The 17,459-nt window shown below is 41.8% G+C and overlaps 1 protein-coding gene across 1 annotated transcript; it reads right to left on the reverse strand.

The window, feature by feature from the left end:
• Nucleotides 1–1,662: 1,662 nt before the first annotated feature.
• Nucleotides 1,663–17,225, reverse strand: MICOS10 (mitochondrial contact site and cristae organizing system subunit 10). The gene is made up of 4 exons (XM_075772999.1): nucleotides 17,105–17,225; nucleotides 5,657–5,704; nucleotides 4,924–5,033; nucleotides 1,663–1,907 (listed from the first exon to the last, which is right to left on the reverse strand). The coding sequence occupies exons 1-4, from the start codon at nucleotides 17,169–17,171 to the stop codon at nucleotides 1,899–1,901; spliced, it is 234 nt and encodes a 77-aa protein (XP_075629114.1). The 5' UTR covers nucleotides 17,172–17,225; the 3' UTR covers nucleotides 1,663–1,898.
• Between the last annotated feature and the right edge of the window lie 234 nt (nucleotides 17,226–17,459).

The following is a 17,459-nucleotide window of genomic DNA, read 5'->3' on the forward strand; positions in this document are numbered from 1 at the left end:
CTAAATAAAAAGGGAACCCATCATCATGGCCCAAATGAGACAGCACTAGCTAAAGCTTTTTCTGCACGTTGCCATTTGTTATATTCAGAGTGTTCTGTTGGTTTTGGTTCTCCTGTTTCTTACCCAGGTTGATGTTCTTCTCTCCAGCTGAACCCACTGGCTTGCCAGACTGCCAGCATCGCAGCACACATACAAACTCAATAAAAACACTTTCCAAACCACAGAGGAGCTATGGCTCCAAAGTACATAGTTCAAATTAAAAATTGGGGCCAGATAAAATGATTCAAAATTGGGAAGAAAGAAAGAGATCCTGTTTCCAATAAGCTGTTTTGACCCGACTGATGAATGCAGTCCGGCAAGGGAGAAGGTGGAAAAACAAGGACATGCTCAAGCAATGGTCCTGGATGGTATCATGCTTTGACAGTCTTTAATGCTGCTCTGGCATTAAAGCTATTTTATTTCACAAGTCCATTGCTCTAGGCGAGCTCTTCAGCGTCTGTTGACTCTGGGCACAGCTCAACATGTTTCTTCAGTGTGCAAGATCCACACGCAAGTGCCCAGGGGGATGGGGGGTGCAGGACTGCTGCAGCACCCAGACCAAATCTCAGTCCCATTGCGCATTAAGATAAAGAGTTTCTCAAGCTCTCTGAACTCAGAAGACTGCCCCTCAGTCCATCCCCTTCCTTTTTTGGCATGGTTTAAAAAACAAATATTGTGCAACTTGTTTTCCATTGTGTTTTCCTTTCTGGAGAGGAATTTTGTTGTAACTCTTCCATCTGCCAGTGCTCACTGAGCAGCAGAACAGGCTTTCAATAAAGGAAAGCTCTGTGTCAATCCATACCATTCCCTTTGTTTCGGGAGATATGCATATACATCTGGTGTTACATGGACAACATGCACCAAGCATGGGAGAAAGAAAAGAGGTCCTTGAGAGCCATCTCAATAGCTAGAAAATTGAGGCTGAGCAAAGAAGCGGTGAAGATGACCTCTTGAGTCAGGAGAAGTGCAGCAGACAACATGCCAACAAAGTAATTACAAGGACTGGGGTAAACGTAAAGTAGAAGGGAGTACTTGGACCAGTGACTTGCCAAGGTAATAAAGAGCTTTAAATATTTGTGACCCATTCCCAGACACTGAAACCTATATGTTCTCCCACAGAAGAGGGGTGAAAAAACAATCAACCTAAAAGGTAAGCTCAAAGCCAGATGGCATGTGCATCTGTTTAATTCGCCCACTGTACCGAGGAAGTTTCAAACTTGGGTCACTCTGTGGCTCAAAGCTACAAGAAACAGCACTGCCTTACTGCATCAGTCACACAGTTAGGATTTGCCCTTTTGGATTCTGCTGCTTTGGAGAGGACAAAATTCCAATTTTAAAGGGCAACTGTACAAACAGGACATAGGAGTATTTATATTCCTCTCCAAACACCGGGACAAGCAACAGGGGTCTAGTGGGTGATTTATGAGGTGGGAATGCTTCTTTGAACTCCATGTTAGATGGGGGTTGCCTTTCAAGAGTGGAGAGGAACATACGACGGCTGTCTTTTCTGAAGAGCTCTCACAGTGGCTTTTACCCAGGTGGTCACAGCTGCTAGGTACTCAAAATGAAGTCCTCTCCTTCCATTCCCTCTCTCTCACCCACATACAAAGTCAACACACCAGAGAAGGCCATTTTTCTTTTATTTATTTCCCAGAAGAGCTCTTCCTTGCACTTTCCAGACACGATACAAAACAAGCAACAGAACCTTGTTTCATGTACGGAAACAGTTTGTTGGAGTATAAAGAGTTACTGGTGATCGTTACTGAAGAATGTTGGCTTATTCCAGGGGCACTTCAGTATTCCTGAGGAATAATCATTGATTTCTCCTTCCTTCCCACTGGGATAGTCTTAGTCATTAGTCACTGTTCCTGTAAAGCAAGAAGGCTCATATTATTAAAAAGCCATTTGGGTTCCTTACATGGAAGGTGCTGTACGATGTAAAGCAAGCCACTTAGCTTTGTAACATTTCCAGAAGGTAGGCTAACATTTCCATCCTTCACTACACTGAGGAGTTGAGCATGGAGAAGTTAAGCAGCTATTTTCATACCAGAAGTATGCCGTGTTTTCATGCATATAAGCCTCCGCTCTGATAAAATGGGTACTTCAAAAAAACCCAACATTATTGTTCAAGTTAACTACGCACAGATTGAATAGAAATCAGATAGAAATCAAAGCCACAAAGGGCAGGAGGAAAGGCTCATTGCCAAACTTCTTGTATTGTTGCACATCAATATAATCCACATTGCAATCAAAGTACAGGGTTGTGGTTTTTTGGGTGATAAATAATACAGGCTAAATAACCTGAAAAATATGATACTTTCCATTTTGCAAGGAAACCTTAGGCCATGTAATTCTCAGCCATACCATTTTAAGCCTTGAAATAATTGCTAGATGTCGATTTTAAATTCAGCTGAAATCACAGTCGCATCCACTTGATCAAATTACTTAAAAAGCCCTCAGAATCTTATGACCACAAATTAGAACTTCTCCGCATTTTAAGTAGCCTCTAGATGAACGGCTTTTGAGTTGGTGTTAGCGATTCACGATCGACATACTAACCCAAAGGATGGGCAGTGTGATGATCCAAGTTACAGCTAGAACAGCTGCAAAATTGCTCTGCAATCTCCTGATTATTTGGTACCGCCAGGGTTCTCTGTCCTCACTCATTCTCACTTAGGATTCAGAATTAAGAACTTGATCCTGAAGAATCAAGAATCCAGACTGCATAAAGCCCCCAGTAACCTGGTCTGACCTCATAGCTGACACTGGTTTGAGATCAGACTAGATGACCTCCTTGATCTCCTTTCCAACTTGAGTCATCCTGTGATCCTATGAACTTGACGTATTTGAAAAACTAGAAATAATTTTGTTCAAGCTAATCTGTGTTGCATTTCTCTCTCTCTTAATAAAGCTGATTTTCTCACAGAATCTCAAATTTTTACAAGCTAGCATGTGAACAGAAATTCAGTTTTGTAAAGGAAGTCCTATAGAGTTTAGTTACAACAGTATTTTCTAGGAAAAAAACAGATGAGTGATAATGCAACAATATTTTCCATGCTCCTAACCAACAGAAATGAAATAATTTTGTTGTAATAACCCTGGAGCCATTATCCATGACACGACATTTTGGAGAGAATTAATGACATTAACCATTAGATGGCTTCATCTGCGTCTTCCCTCTCTCAGCATGTTCAGCCTCTTTGTGCCAGAGAGAGCTAGTGGAGACAGTGCACTGGAAACTATTTGTCTAGTCTTGTGCCATGCAGGCAGCTGCGCTTCTTCTGTGAAGTGTCCTTTCAATTACCTCATGCTTCGAAGGACCACCCTTGCTCCAGAGCACAGATTAGTGCTTAATCCAAACAAAATCCCTTACTAGGCTGACCTGAAAGTCAGTTTTCTGTTACCCAACATCCCTAGTAACAAGCATCCTTGGATGAATAATGGGCTCTTAGCCCATGTGAACAGAGAATTTGCCATTCACCTGAAGCTACAGACATGTCATTCCAGTTTCTTTTTGGAGACATAACTTGGAGGAATACCCTCAGGATGGCGTGCAAAGCTAACACGTTTTGATGTGAACAAATCTGGACAGAAGAGTCATGCACAGACTTTTGATTCTGGGCTGTAATTCTGGCAATGTTGGACCAGCTGCATCTAAGTGACAGTTTCTCTATCTTGCTATCCAAAATTTTTTACTCTGAAGAAATTGCTCAAGAATCTTGTTATTGTTTCTCTTTCTTTACAGGCAGCTGAAGATAGTATTTGTAAACAGGTATGTCTGGTAGGGCTGCAGAAGGCTGGCGAAAGCTCATCTGCCAGTAACTCCAAGGAGGACTGGACTCAACTTTCAGCTCTAGATGCATCAGAAAAAAAGCCTAAAACCACCTTCAGGCCTCCTTCATGAGGCAGACAAGTGATACAGGGGCAATTTTTGCATTCTGCGTACTTGCCATGAAAAGCTCCTGGCAGAATATTTTACCTCATAATTTTTGAGGTGCTAAAATAACTTAAATATGTCCTGGTGGATGCCTCTCCACTGGTATCAGTGAAATGCTTTTAGCAGTATATGGCTTTGTGGATCCAAAATACGCACACACGCACCTTCTTTTTTTCCAGACGCCAAAATGATAAATTGCCATAAGAACAGCCCCAACTTTTACATGTGAAGAAATAAAGAATATATTAATGGAGTCAGTTTGCGGACTTAGTGCACTGTAGGCAGTTTGCAAGTGTACAAATGATTCCTGCTAATTTATCTATTTTTAAATATTTTATCTCAGCATGGTCAATGAAAATACTGAACTTATTTAAATTATCCTCTTCAAAACTATTTAAAGTGTACAATTTCTTGAGACTAATTATTACATTACTGTCCAGCCAAAGGAGCCACAAAACTTACAAGTGATTAGTGTTTTCATGTTGGAAAAAAACCCAACAAACTAACAAAAAAAACCCCACAGAAGATCAAAGATCTGCTTCCACAGGCAGATCTACATGACACGCCTGATGTGACTTTCAGTTTCTTCCTAGGTCATCTCTTTCAAAGTCTGAAGACAGAATCTTACCGTTAGTTTAGTTTTTCAGCTTTTCTAGCATGTATTTTTATTATATGTGTTTTCAGGTTGTGGGAAAGACTACCTGCAGGATCTGTTAAACTAATTTTGTGTATTCAGTCTGGTAAGTTTACTGCTAAACACACCAGACATTAAAAACTTCTCAAGAGCAGGGGACAGACTCACCCCTGCTTCAGCAACACAAGTTTCTTCTTACTAGTGCTCTTTTGGGAAAGGCAGAGGAATAGCCGTCTAAATGGTGTCTAGATGTACGATTTAATGCTAGTTTATAAACAGTTACCAATCAATAGTTACTAATACTAGTACTTACTTTTACAAATTTACCATGGAGAAGATATGGAGACTGGAAGTCATGTTGACAATTGGAATAAGCCATTCCTAACCCCATCCCCGACCCAAAAGCAATAGGCCATGTCTTTCCTGCGGGGGAAGGCAAGCAGAGAGGAAAAGTTAAAGTCAAGAAAAGCCGTTCATTTCACATGACAGCGACAGCACTGTTAAATAAGCACCAATAAAGAATAAATTACTGGCAGATGCCTATTAGGAATTTTCAAGTTCTATGAGTCCTAAAATCGGCTAAAAACCAGACCACTTCAGAACAACAACAAGAGTAACGGTAAGACATTATATTTAGAATTTAATGGAGAGCAATTTCTGAATTCAAGATATTACTGAGTATTATTCTGTTACCAAAGCATAACTAAAAAAGAATTTAGATCAGTTTTAAAACCTTGGCAAGCCTGGCATAAACTGATGTCTAGACACATAGCTCCAATAATTTGGCTCAGGGTTCCCTGCAATTCCAAAATTTGAGCTAAGCACAGTAGGAGCTTAGAGAGATGCCGCGTGTAACAACCTTGTTACACAACAGTTAAAAGTTCAGATAGCTCCATTTCAACTGAAAAGACACGACCATTAATGAAAGAATTAGTATAACATGCTGAATAATTTTTACATGCCTCAAAGATTCTTGGATTTAAACTGCACCTACAAGAGACAGAAATTAGGAAACTGGGCAGTTGAGATTACCGTGATATACTTACTTTTGAAGAAGATGACTGAGAAAACAATTCCTAATCCAAATCCAGCACCTGTAAGAAGAAATGCAGTGAGTGAGGACTAAGATAAAGCAAAGTAATGGAAAATTATTTAGTTCTTTATAGTAAGTTTTTGTTCCTACTCAGGAATATCAGACTACATGTTATTTCAGCACACCAAACAAAAATAAATGTTCTTAAATAGCAATTGGGGGGGGGGGGGGAATCATTCTTATGTTCTTAAGTAACTGTAAGCAGATAATTCAGATCAGAATCCCAACATATACAAGTACATCATCAGAAAGATTCGGGAAATAAAACAGACTTTCATCCCAGGGAAAGTTACTGAATTTATGTCACCATCTACAATGTGGAATTAAGATTTATTTGGCTCATTGTCAGCAAATGAGAAACACTTAAATGAAAACTTATTGTGTCCTTGAGCTTTAGATTTTGCAGATGAATATCTTATTGTATTTCGTTTATCTCACTACTTTAACTACTTCAATGTGTGTCCTGAGGGCAGCAAAACTTTGATGCTTTGTGTTACCCTATACCTTGCAAAAAAAAGCTCCAGGCTGCTTATCTTTCACATCCACAACATTCATTATGGAGCATATTTAAACACCTTAGGAATGAATGACTTTTCACATCCTTATACTATATATAGAAATAACTGCAGCAGTTGAAAAAAAAAAAATCCAGCACCATTAAAAAACTCAGCTGGCATATTTAAAAATAATTTTTGCTTTCCTTGGAAGGTGCGCTTATGATTTTCTGCAAGAAGTCAGGCAAGTCTGCAAAACTCCTCTCATGACTCAATAAATATAACAGTGAAAACTTCAAGCTCAGTGGGTAAATTCTACCTTTAATTATATCCACTCAAGACAAGAATTTTAGATAAGGCGCAGAAGTACTAGTTTAAAAAAAGGAGGAAAAAAAAAAAAATCAGTCATGCATATGCTCAAAATACCTAACAGTTTCAGGTTTATTTTGCAGCAAACACATCCTGTTACGGGTTTCAATTCTCTCCTTTCGATACAAGAAATCTAACTTAAATATAACGAGTTTTATTAATTAAAAGACATACTTTTTTTAAATATTCCTAAAAGCACGCGATCCTTATTAAAGCTCCTGTTGAACACATTACTAGGTGGGTTGAGTCCAGAACAATGCCAAAGAATCCTATACCCTCTTGGCGTATAGGAGTACGTTTCTTTTTTTTTTCCTAAGTTTCCTTCTGCTCTTTAAACCTTTTTCCTTGCAAAAAGTATACTAATGGTAGCTCCTATTGAGGCACAGATTATTTAAACAATACTCATTGCACTCCCTAGTAAATTAACTAAGCACTCCACACTTTTAATTGATTAAAACCCCTTGAATATTAGAACAGAGATGACTGAAGAGATGATCTGAGCAAACTCTCTTATGTTTACTCTCCTGTTAGGACTTCACCACATGTATTTACGGAGTTGTTTTTGAAAACTTTTCATTTTACCTTAGATTTTCAATTGTGACAGAGGTAACTACTTTACCAGGTCATTACAGCTTTAGAGTAGGCTTACAAAACATGCAACTGCAGGGAAGAACTTTGCCTGCCTGCCAAGTGGTCCTGACATAACTCCCCCAGACATTTTAGAAACCGAGCATTTTGCAGAAGGTCAGGTTTTCACTCTAATCATTTGCACAGCTAAGGGAAAGTCTCAGTTCTTCAGATGTCTGGTCAGAGCTTCAGGCTTTTTCTGCATTTCAGACAGTAAGAGATACACTACTTGGAGCATCTCGTATAAACAGCTAACTACTCATACCGTGTCACCGACCGGCATTTCCATGCAGACTGGAAGAGACATCATGCATTGCTAAGAGCAGCAGTTCATCCGTGCTAATTCCTCCTCTCCCCCTCCCCAAGTAGGGCCTTCCTTCTGTACCTTTGCTATAATACAGCTGGTGTTGGCTCTCGCAGAATGTTTATGCTATTAAGGATAATGACTATCTTCAAGAATTCATCCAACGGACAACTGTTTGGCCCTCTGACCCGACTCCCTCTGCCAGTCTTTTCCTACAATACGTAGTTATGCTGCCTTTTTTTTTTTTTTCTTTGTTTTGGGCTGTTGTACTGTAGATCTGAAAAGGACTTTCTGGAGGTAATTACTTTCCGTTCAGACAGCACTAGGCGTTGTTTGAACTGTCCGGTTCAGAAGGCCTGTCATGCAGTGAGTGATACTGGTCCTACGCTTCCTGTCCAAAAAAAGATCCCCTCTGCCAATCCAAACAGTTTAGCTAATCAATGAGAAATGATTTACAGGATGACAAATTCTGCATCATCTCAATGCACAGCCCAGGCAGTTTCTAATGTCACCACATTTTCCACGTTACTAGCAAAACCCACATTCTTCTTACCAGCGTGGTGGTAAACTGCTTACTTTCTTGTCTTAAGAAAAGTCTGCATTAAGGAAGCAGCTATCATTAATACAGTTTCTCTCCATTTACTTCCAGCAATCGTCATTATCTTGTAATCTCTTTACCTCCTTCAGATGCTCTCTCACATTACACCCCCATTTGTACAGGCTCCACACAGATACCATCAATGCTGCTTCCTGTTGGCCATGGGGCAAGCTACAGGATACACTTAAAGGTGAAAAATTTATTATTTCTGCCAACTGCAATTCAGCCTAAGCCTAAAACAAAACCTAGGTCTTCCCCCACACTAATACCCTACACCACTGTTAAGCAGATGTGGTCCAGCACGACTGACTTGTTAAGACAGAATGGTCTTTCCTAAGAAAGCTTTTTTCTGAAGTAGTGATAAGCCTGGTTCTAGGGAAGGGAATCTTCTTTTTCATAAAAATGCAGAGTGTCAATTTTAGACACCCTGTTCCAGCAGGAAGGGGAGTACAGTGGCTGATTAGTTTAAAAAGATGATGGGAAGGTATCTAGGGCCTTGCTTTAAGTACTGAAAATGCTACAGAGATGTAAAGGAGATTTGACAGCTAATGTTTTTTTGTTTTCTCTACGAGAGCGCAACTTGAGAAACAAAGCCAAAAAAGTACCTTAGCTTCCCTCATCCCAAAGGCAGGTTATTTCATTCCTTTTCTTACTGAGGAAGGGACTACAGTCTATGCTGAAAATTGCTGCTGATCCCAACGAGAAATGCTCCGATCTGCCCCCTCATGTCGGCCAGTGCATATACAGCATTTGTTCTTTTCTACTTGGTTTTAACATTTAAGCACTGGTTTTAACTTAAAACCAGAAGCTTTAGCTACATTTAATTTCCTAGCCCGTCTGGTTAAGAACCTATTTCTGCGGATAGTTTGTCACTCATCTTCATTCCACTAGAAAGTATTTGTGGTTATGTGGTCATTTCCTGCGTCTCCAGGACCAAGGGGGAGCTAAACCATCTTGTCTTGGAAGCAAAGTAACATGTTTCACTTTAATTCTATATAAAGTTACACCAGAGATAAACAATGGCAGAGCTGTTGATGAGTTTTACAGGTTTAAGTTCTCACATGCTCAATTTCCTTTTAAAGAGGCAACATGTTGCTTCAAAGAGCCTCCCACCTGAGCAGGGGACACTCAGTCTACAGCTGTTTCTACTAAAGATCAGCACCTCTAGGCCAGGCTTTAACTTCGTAACAATAAAACATGAAAGGTTTATCTTACAATAAAAACAAACGAACATGGAAAAGCTAAGGGCTTGATCCACGCCGGGCACATTTTCCCTCCCTTTCTTGCATGACAGACTCTTTGGAGGAAAAGGCCACAGGAAAGAGTACAATGCATTTTTCACCTCCTCTGACAGTTTAAAATGTGTAACCAGAAAAACAGTCTCTTCCACCCTACATCTATCACTTCAGCTTAAACTCATTTACAGTCAGTGTCAACAGGGGACAGGACAGTTCTGTGGACATCTTATTCCTGCTCCCCAACAAGTGTCCAGGCCGTACAGACCAGCACAGCCACACGGAATTGGTATTAGGCAGAAAGCCCAGTCTCCAAAACTTTTTCATTCTACTTTTTTGGCTCATACACCTTCCAAGAAAAATGTCACGGTACCTCAAATCAATCTAACACACAGAAGAGCACGTGCCGTATACCCAACAGGACATCATAAAAGTGTCTCGGTGAGAAACACAAATCTTCAGGATGGACTCCTGCCCCATAAGAACATCTGGGAAAAGCTTTTTCTATAAATTTAGTCAACAGTCCCTCCAACAGCGATACTACATGGTTCTTTCCTAGGCTACCCAAGTAGCTATGGGCTGAAGCAGCTATTAAGACTGCCACACCTAGATACACTTTTTTCAATAGCTTGAAACTTAAAATAGAAGGATTAAAATATGCTTGTTGACATCTGGCAAATGTGTTGCCGTTACTATAGCAGCTGGAAGTTTTTAAATTACTTAATAGTTTTCTTTTTGTCATCAGATAATTTTTCTCTGCCATTCCTCACACACAAACACAAAATACAGAGCTTCAGCCCCCTCTCCTTCAGATTCTGTTATTTTACAATTAAAATAACTGATTGAAATAAAAATGACGAAGTAGCTCCTGGAAGATAACTTCTTGTTCTAGGAAAACAGCAACCACTCTGTACAGACAAGACTCTCTAAAATAGGTCAGGGACTTGTCCCAACAGAGAAGATTTATTCCCAGCTAGGAAGACAGCTTCCATTAAGATCAAGAAAAATCTATCGAGCTCGGTTAGCTTCTCTCTGGGCAGCAGAGAGCTGCAGCAACAGCTTCAAGGTCCAACAGCACATCTCATCCACAGGCTTGATGCACTGGAAGTTTCAAATGAGCATCAGCTCAGTCCAGCACTAAAAATTGCTTTACGTAAGGAAATACCAAAGAAAAGTCAAGATCTTCAAAGCACACAAAAATCCCAAGCAACTCTCAAACTATATTCTCCCTCTTGCTGTAGGATGTCCCGTCCTGCCCCCCTTCAATCCCACTCTGACAAGATACAGAGATAATTGTTTTGCAAAAATGGGGAGGAGAGCCTTCTTCATACACCAGAACCTTCATAGGGCGGCACTTAGCACCAGTTAGAAATCCAAGACCATGAAATCACTTATTTTCACAGAGAATTAATTTTAAGCAGACGCTTAGCAAGGTCTTTCCTGGCAGGAATCAGATTTTCTTCAAACACCAACTTTGAAGCTTTTATTCTCATCTCCCCTGTTGTGTGGATTGTTTACATAGCAGACAGAAAAATGAGCAAGGACACTAGAAGAAAACATAATGCAACTATATACCAAGTACTCAAGGAAGAAACAGGAAGAAAAGCGTGTTTTGTTTTCTTCTAGCACTTGACTGTAGTAACACAGAATACTTGGAATGACAGAATATAAATATCCAAATACCATTATAATACAAAAATCCCGACATGCTTTCAGGGGCCGCCTTCACCCTTAAGCACTCCTGCAGTTCAACGGCTGCCCAAAGGCTAACCTTAGATAAACATCAGCGCTTTTGCAGATGGACACACAGCAGCAGGAAGTATCACTGTTAGCCCGTGATCTCCCAAGCAATCACAGCAATAGTCTCCTAGCCAGACTAGAAACTTTTCATCTGCACCCTGGTGAATAAGATGGTGAGATGAGAGGGCACGTGCATTTCCTCTCTCTTTTAAAAGGGGAAGGGGAGAAGAGTGGAAGCTGATCTTTAGATGCCACAACAAAGGATCTCATCAATATTGCATCAAGTTTTTAGACAAAAATCAGGGTTGCACTCATTTTAGAAACACATATGTAAGAAATCAGCAAGATACTCATAATATGGAAAATACACCTCTGACAGAAAACTCTACCTTGTCTTACTGAACTAAAATCTTTAATGAAAACAATAGCATTGCTAAAAAGAAAAGTTTTGCTGGAGTACACACATCCACATTTACGGCTTTTGCAAGCCTAACTTATGAGGGTTGGCAATCATGCTTCTTCACACCCATTCAACGTAGGCTGACCATGGCTGATGTCTGCAGGCCCAGCTAAGAAATAGAGGCCATTTAGAGCAAGAAGTGTTATGGTGGCATCTCACCAGCAGAAATGATAAGGGAAGAAGCCTGACCCTTCTCAAATCTCTCGCTGTCAATTTATTATCATCAAGGATGTGCCAGCAGCCCTGAAAAGATTTTCTGAGAGCTATATCTGATATAACAAAGAACAAAGAGCTGTTCCCACCTACTGCTGTAACATCTCAAGGACTAAAGGAGCAGTTTAGGATATCACTGGGCTAGAGTCCCCTTCCCCTGGACAGTGTCACTGTGTGCCACCTCCCAAAGCAGGTACAGCTGGCATCTTACCAACACACTAATGCCGAGGACAAGGAAGTCAATGCACTTCGAATTCATTTCCAGCAGAGGAGATCTTATGTAGTCTGGGGTTTTAAATGGCTGCACTATCAGACGGATGTCACAGCTCTTCTTTCGGGTTTTCTTGCACACCAGAAGCATTGCCAAGAGCAGGTTGGAACAAGGGTCAAGCAGGGCCTCCCCCAGCATCGCGCTCAGCTTCGGTTAGTGAGCTGATCGGGCGCATCTAGGCAGGGCAGAGTTTCCTGACTCAGTCGGGTGGCCAGTCAAGAGGAACAGCAGAATACAATGCAGTTAGGAGAAAAGACCTGATTCCTAAAGATTTTCCTGTCTTTTTCTTCCAAAAGAAGATACTAACCCCTTAATTTGTAGATGGTCATTGCATTCAGAACTCTGCTAACAACATAACTAAATATTACTGTTAGATTTTTGACTAAAAGCCTATTCTCGGAACAGCATTTGTCCACCTCTTCCAAATAACACATTTTTTCGTTGGCTGTATTGCCTCCCTCCACAGCCTAAGCCGTAAGTAGTTAATATTTATACTATTTGGTCTGCTACAAGATACAACTAGCAGAACTGGATCTTCTCCTGTACGACAAAGGAAAATAACTTGGGGTTACAAATAAATCTCACATAACAATGCAGTTGTGTGCTTGCAAAATATTCGTATTCTCCAGTATTAAGAACAAAATCCCAAACGAAGACAAGCCTTTTGACCTGGTAGCTAAGACTGGATGGCCACATTACAATTGCCAAGCAAAAAAACCCACTTCGAAACAGGAATTTCAGGATTTTTGTATATTTAGAGAAAGTCTAATCCAGTTTTCAGAAAGTATAATCAAGTTTTATCATCATATAGACTGACTTTATCCTATTCATAACCATGTGAAGGATTATTTAAAAATACTGACACTGCAATCCATACAATGATTCTTTTTGAAATATTCAATCTGTGGAATGACACAAACAATACAATTTCACCCTTGCCATTAACAGAAACTGCTATTTAAGCAGGCCACATGATGCAAGCCAGAAGAAATCATCTAACAGTTGCAGGAAAATTGAAAAGGCCCTTTTCTCTTAAAAAAATTCCTATTAAATGGAAATTAGAAGTTTGGAAATTATTTTCAGATGTCAAAACAGAGGATTAAAAGAAAATGAACATTAATACACTGGGTTATTTACAAGCTTCCAGGCTGATTTTTGGTAAAACACAGATGTACATCAAAACATTTGTCTCCTGCAAAAAAATGAACTTCAGTACAGCAACTTAACACACCAGCCAAGAAAAGAACAGCTTTCCTTCTATTACCTTTCAATATCAAATTATAGTGTTCAACTCATTTAAAAGTACAACAGTTTCAAAACAAAATAAGACACACAGGCACACAAATCTCCCTTCCCTTACACACATACTCTTTATTGCTTCCCTGTTCCCTGGAAATGGCATATAATAATAATTTGTCCAAAATTATAGCTTCACAGAGGAAAACATCAACTCTGTCAGTCCTTCATGAGTAATTGTCTTTCCAAATAAACAGGCATGAACTATCAATCAGTTAAACAAACAAACCAACCCTTTAAACAGGGGTTGAAGGCGGTACGATGTGAGAAGACCACAATAATATTTACTTCCCCATTCCTTCTCAGCAGAGCTCTACTGATAAAAAGGAAGAAATGGTTGTGAAGGCTGGAGACAACACAGGACTATAAAGCTTTGCAAGTTGGGAAGAAAAAGCAAGCCACTGTAGTTTGATCTTCCTTCCTCACACAGGAAACAAGCAACTTCTCTGATGGATAAGAAAAATCAGCATCAGGAAGACAGGACAGAAAGTTAAATTATTTGAACGACTGCACAGGTGACAAGTCTTCAGAACAGTGCAAAGCTGGAGCCAGCATGATCTGGATCGCCCATCAGAGAAACTGCCTGGTCAGCCAAGAAAGCACAACCCAGCCCACTACACACACAAAACACTGGCTACAGCTAGATTTAGAAAGGCAAGGGGAACAAAAATACGTCCTCATCATTAGCAACACAAATAAATATCAGTCCTAATGAAAAGGAGGAGAGCACATAAACTCCACTTAACAATGTTTCGATGTTTTGTGCAGGCACACAGAGGTTTAGGAAACATAACTCTCTGAAATTAAACACTGTCTTAACAATGCCTGACAACGTATTCTGTTTTGAACTAACAGGAAGGAGGTTTAATACTAAATTACAAGATGCACACAGGTAGCGACCAAGAGGTCAAAAATATAATACAGCTTTTCAAAAGCTGTAACATAAGATAAATATATTTTTTGGACATTTTAGTGGCAGGAGATCAAGTTTCTTCCAGGAGCCTGATCTCCAACTAAAACAGTACAGCATAACTACAAACAACACAGACAACTACAAATACACTGGCTTACGCAACTGTAGTGGAAAGCCTGACCAACTAATACAAGACAGGACAGGCTGCACAGCCCCCAGCTACTATTTAAAAACATACTATTGCTAATAAAGTCATCCTGATAGCTGCTACCTCCCCTTCTCACTCTCTTCAGTTTCCCACGTCCCTCTAGCCCTCAAATTAATCCACAGGATTTATCTGTCTCTACAGCTCTCACAGACACAGGAAAACTGTCACGCGTGCAAGGCTTCAGAAATTCAGTGCTTTCCTTTATTTACAGGGTCTGGAATGGGAAAACACAGGGCTAATCCCAATGTTTGTTTTTCCCCAGCCATTGGCTGGAAAGATCTCTCTTGCAATAGCACTCAGGAAGGATGTAAAGGAGCGTAAGGGAAGGAAACTGTGGCCACCAAAAAGAAAAGTCCAACAAAGAAGTGAGGGTTTGGTAAACCTCTATATCCCACATAACAAGCAACAAAATTCTCCAGTGAAAAACTTTTATTTATTTTCTTTCTTTCCAGTGTAATGACTGTCCTTCATAGTTTACTGAAAACTACAGCAAACACTGCAATAATATTACAAAAACAATCATCACAACCACACAGGTTTTTAAAGTCCCTGCAGAGAAAACAATCATTTCCACTGAGATAGTCTGAGAATGTTTGTGTTATCAGCACTGAGTTAACAGTTTGCATAGCTAGGCCACCAACTCACTTCACATTTAAAGGCCATCATCATCTTCAGTCATAAAGTACTGGAGCATGAAGCAACTTCTGGGTAGTTCCGACTTCCAAAGTTCATACCGAGTCATTTGTTGCTAATACCATGGAGGAGGTTGCCAGCACAGCTGCTTCAGTTACTGGATCAATTGTAAAAGCACACAAAACAGAAAAATGCTATCACACATGAAGAGAAACATGTGTCCATGGCCATCACACTGGGTTTAGTGCTAAGGATAAAATTAAGGAGCTGCAGCCCATGTGCCTTTTTTGGGCAATCTAATGAAAAACATGAACTGTACTGAGACCTCTACTCAATGCCATCATGAAGCTAACACTGGGAATCCTTGGTCTAGAGCACTACTGCAGAAAATCTAAGCACATTTTCTTTCTTCTGTTGCCACTTCAGGATGGAAGAAAACACCAAGTTAAAACAAAAGGCCTGCTGAAGAGACATGCTGCATTGCAATCAGCCCTGTATCCACTCCTTTCAGTCTCCCAGACAGGCTTTCCATGTACAGGATTCCTACATGTACATGTACAGCTGCAGCATGGAACAAGTTCTTGTTTATAATTTGGCATACTTAATATTTTATGATAAAGAAACCAATGCTACGGAAACATAAACATATCTGGATATGTTTGTCAGACAAACCTGAATAGAATTTCATAAGGCAAAACATTGCTCTGGAGCACTTGACACTTTTCAAAGGCCTACTATAAACAATGGAAGTTTCAGTTTACTTAAAATTATTAAACATCTTTTCTAATGGAAAAGTATTAGGCAACTAAAACCCTGAGTTCCTCATCAGCTTTCAAGCATAAGACCACTACAGCAACAAGAAATAAACATTCACATTTCTCAGATATTATTTATGGGTCTAAAAGAAGCTTCTGCACCAACATGGAACGCATACCTTTTCTGTCAGATACTTCACTTCTTGCTCTATACATTACATTTAAAGATTTGTTTTGGCATATACATTTCATAAACCCACAACCTCTGTCTAGTCGATTTGCCAGCCTGTCACACGAAGAGCACTGAACTGCACATACACAATTACGATCACTCACAAAACTCACAGTTCTAAGTGAAATGTTATGAACGGTTTGTTGCAGAGCTGAAGCACTGCAGGCATGTGCAGAGCCCTAACCTTAAGGACAAATAAACATGGAAAAAAATCAACAGAACTGTTCTTCTACTTAAAGAAACAGCACAGCTGCCTGCAGGGTTGGGACGCCGGACGGAAAGCTTCTCAATGTCAAACTGCACACACAGCACTAAGTAACACATGCCAAAGCTATCACCGTGTCACACTGCGCATTGCTTTTAATAAACACAGCCCACCTCGTACACTGAGTGATGTGAACAGGTCTGCAGAAACAGATTTTGAAAACCAAGCCGTCGTCATAGCAAAACTAAAGGCGGGCAAGGTCGTGGCACTGAAGGACCCGGTTATGCCTACCCGGGACCCATTCATTCAGGGCAGGAGCGTCCCGCTGGCCGCGGAGCTCAAGGCAGAGGGAGATTTCCCACGGAAGCCTCTCATCTTCAACAGAGGGAGTAACCAGAGGTCAAAAACCACCCTCCACTAATGGATCGCGGGTAAGACGAGGCTGGGTCGAGGAGAAGAGCCCCGGGGCGGCGGTGGGAGCGGGCCCAGCGGGGGTCCATGCCCGCGGCCAAGGTCACCTTGCCCAGGCCTGGGGCCGCCCGGCTCCCTCCCGCCGCGCCGGTCCCCGACCCCCGGGGGCAGCGCTGCCCTGCGCTGAGGGCGGAGCCGCAGTACGACCCGCCGCCCCGCCCGGTCCCACAGCACGGCGAGGTGAGGCCGCTGCCGCACTAGGCCGGGCTCGGAGTGGCGAGAGGCACCAGGCCTCGCAGGGCCCTTCCTCACCGGGCCCGGCCGCACCTCAGGGCCGGGCGGACGGACGGCGGCCCTCCCAACCCCGGGGCGCCCGGCCGGCCGCCACCGCCCCTCCCCGGGTCCTCCCCCTCCGCCCTGCACCTCCCCGCCCTTACCCAGCTTGACGGCGGAGTCCGCCAGACACCGGTCCCACTTCCTGCCCAGCTCGCCCTCCGACGCCATCTTGGCCGTCCCCTCCCACCTCAGGCCGTGCCCTCGCCTCCTCCCCCGTGCAACTCTCGCGAGATCTGCCGGCGCGGGTAAGCGGCGCAGCGCCAGATCTCGCGAGATTCCCCCCCCCCCGGTCTGGCCGCCGTTGCCAAGGTTACCGGCGGGAGGGCGCGATGGCCACCGCGCTCGACCTTGGGCCCGGCCCAAAAGCCCGCTTTTCCCCGTAGGACCCGGCTTACCGCAGCCCCAGCCCTTCCTGGGCACCATCTCTTCAGTCTGGACACCCGCTGTGTCCTTGTT

Source organism: Balearica regulorum, chromosome 21 (genome assembly GCF_011004875.1).
Source record: "Balearica regulorum gibbericeps isolate bBalReg1 chromosome 21, bBalReg1.pri, whole genome shotgun sequence".
NCBI lineage: Eukaryota > Metazoa > Chordata > Aves > Gruiformes > Gruidae > Balearica > Balearica regulorum.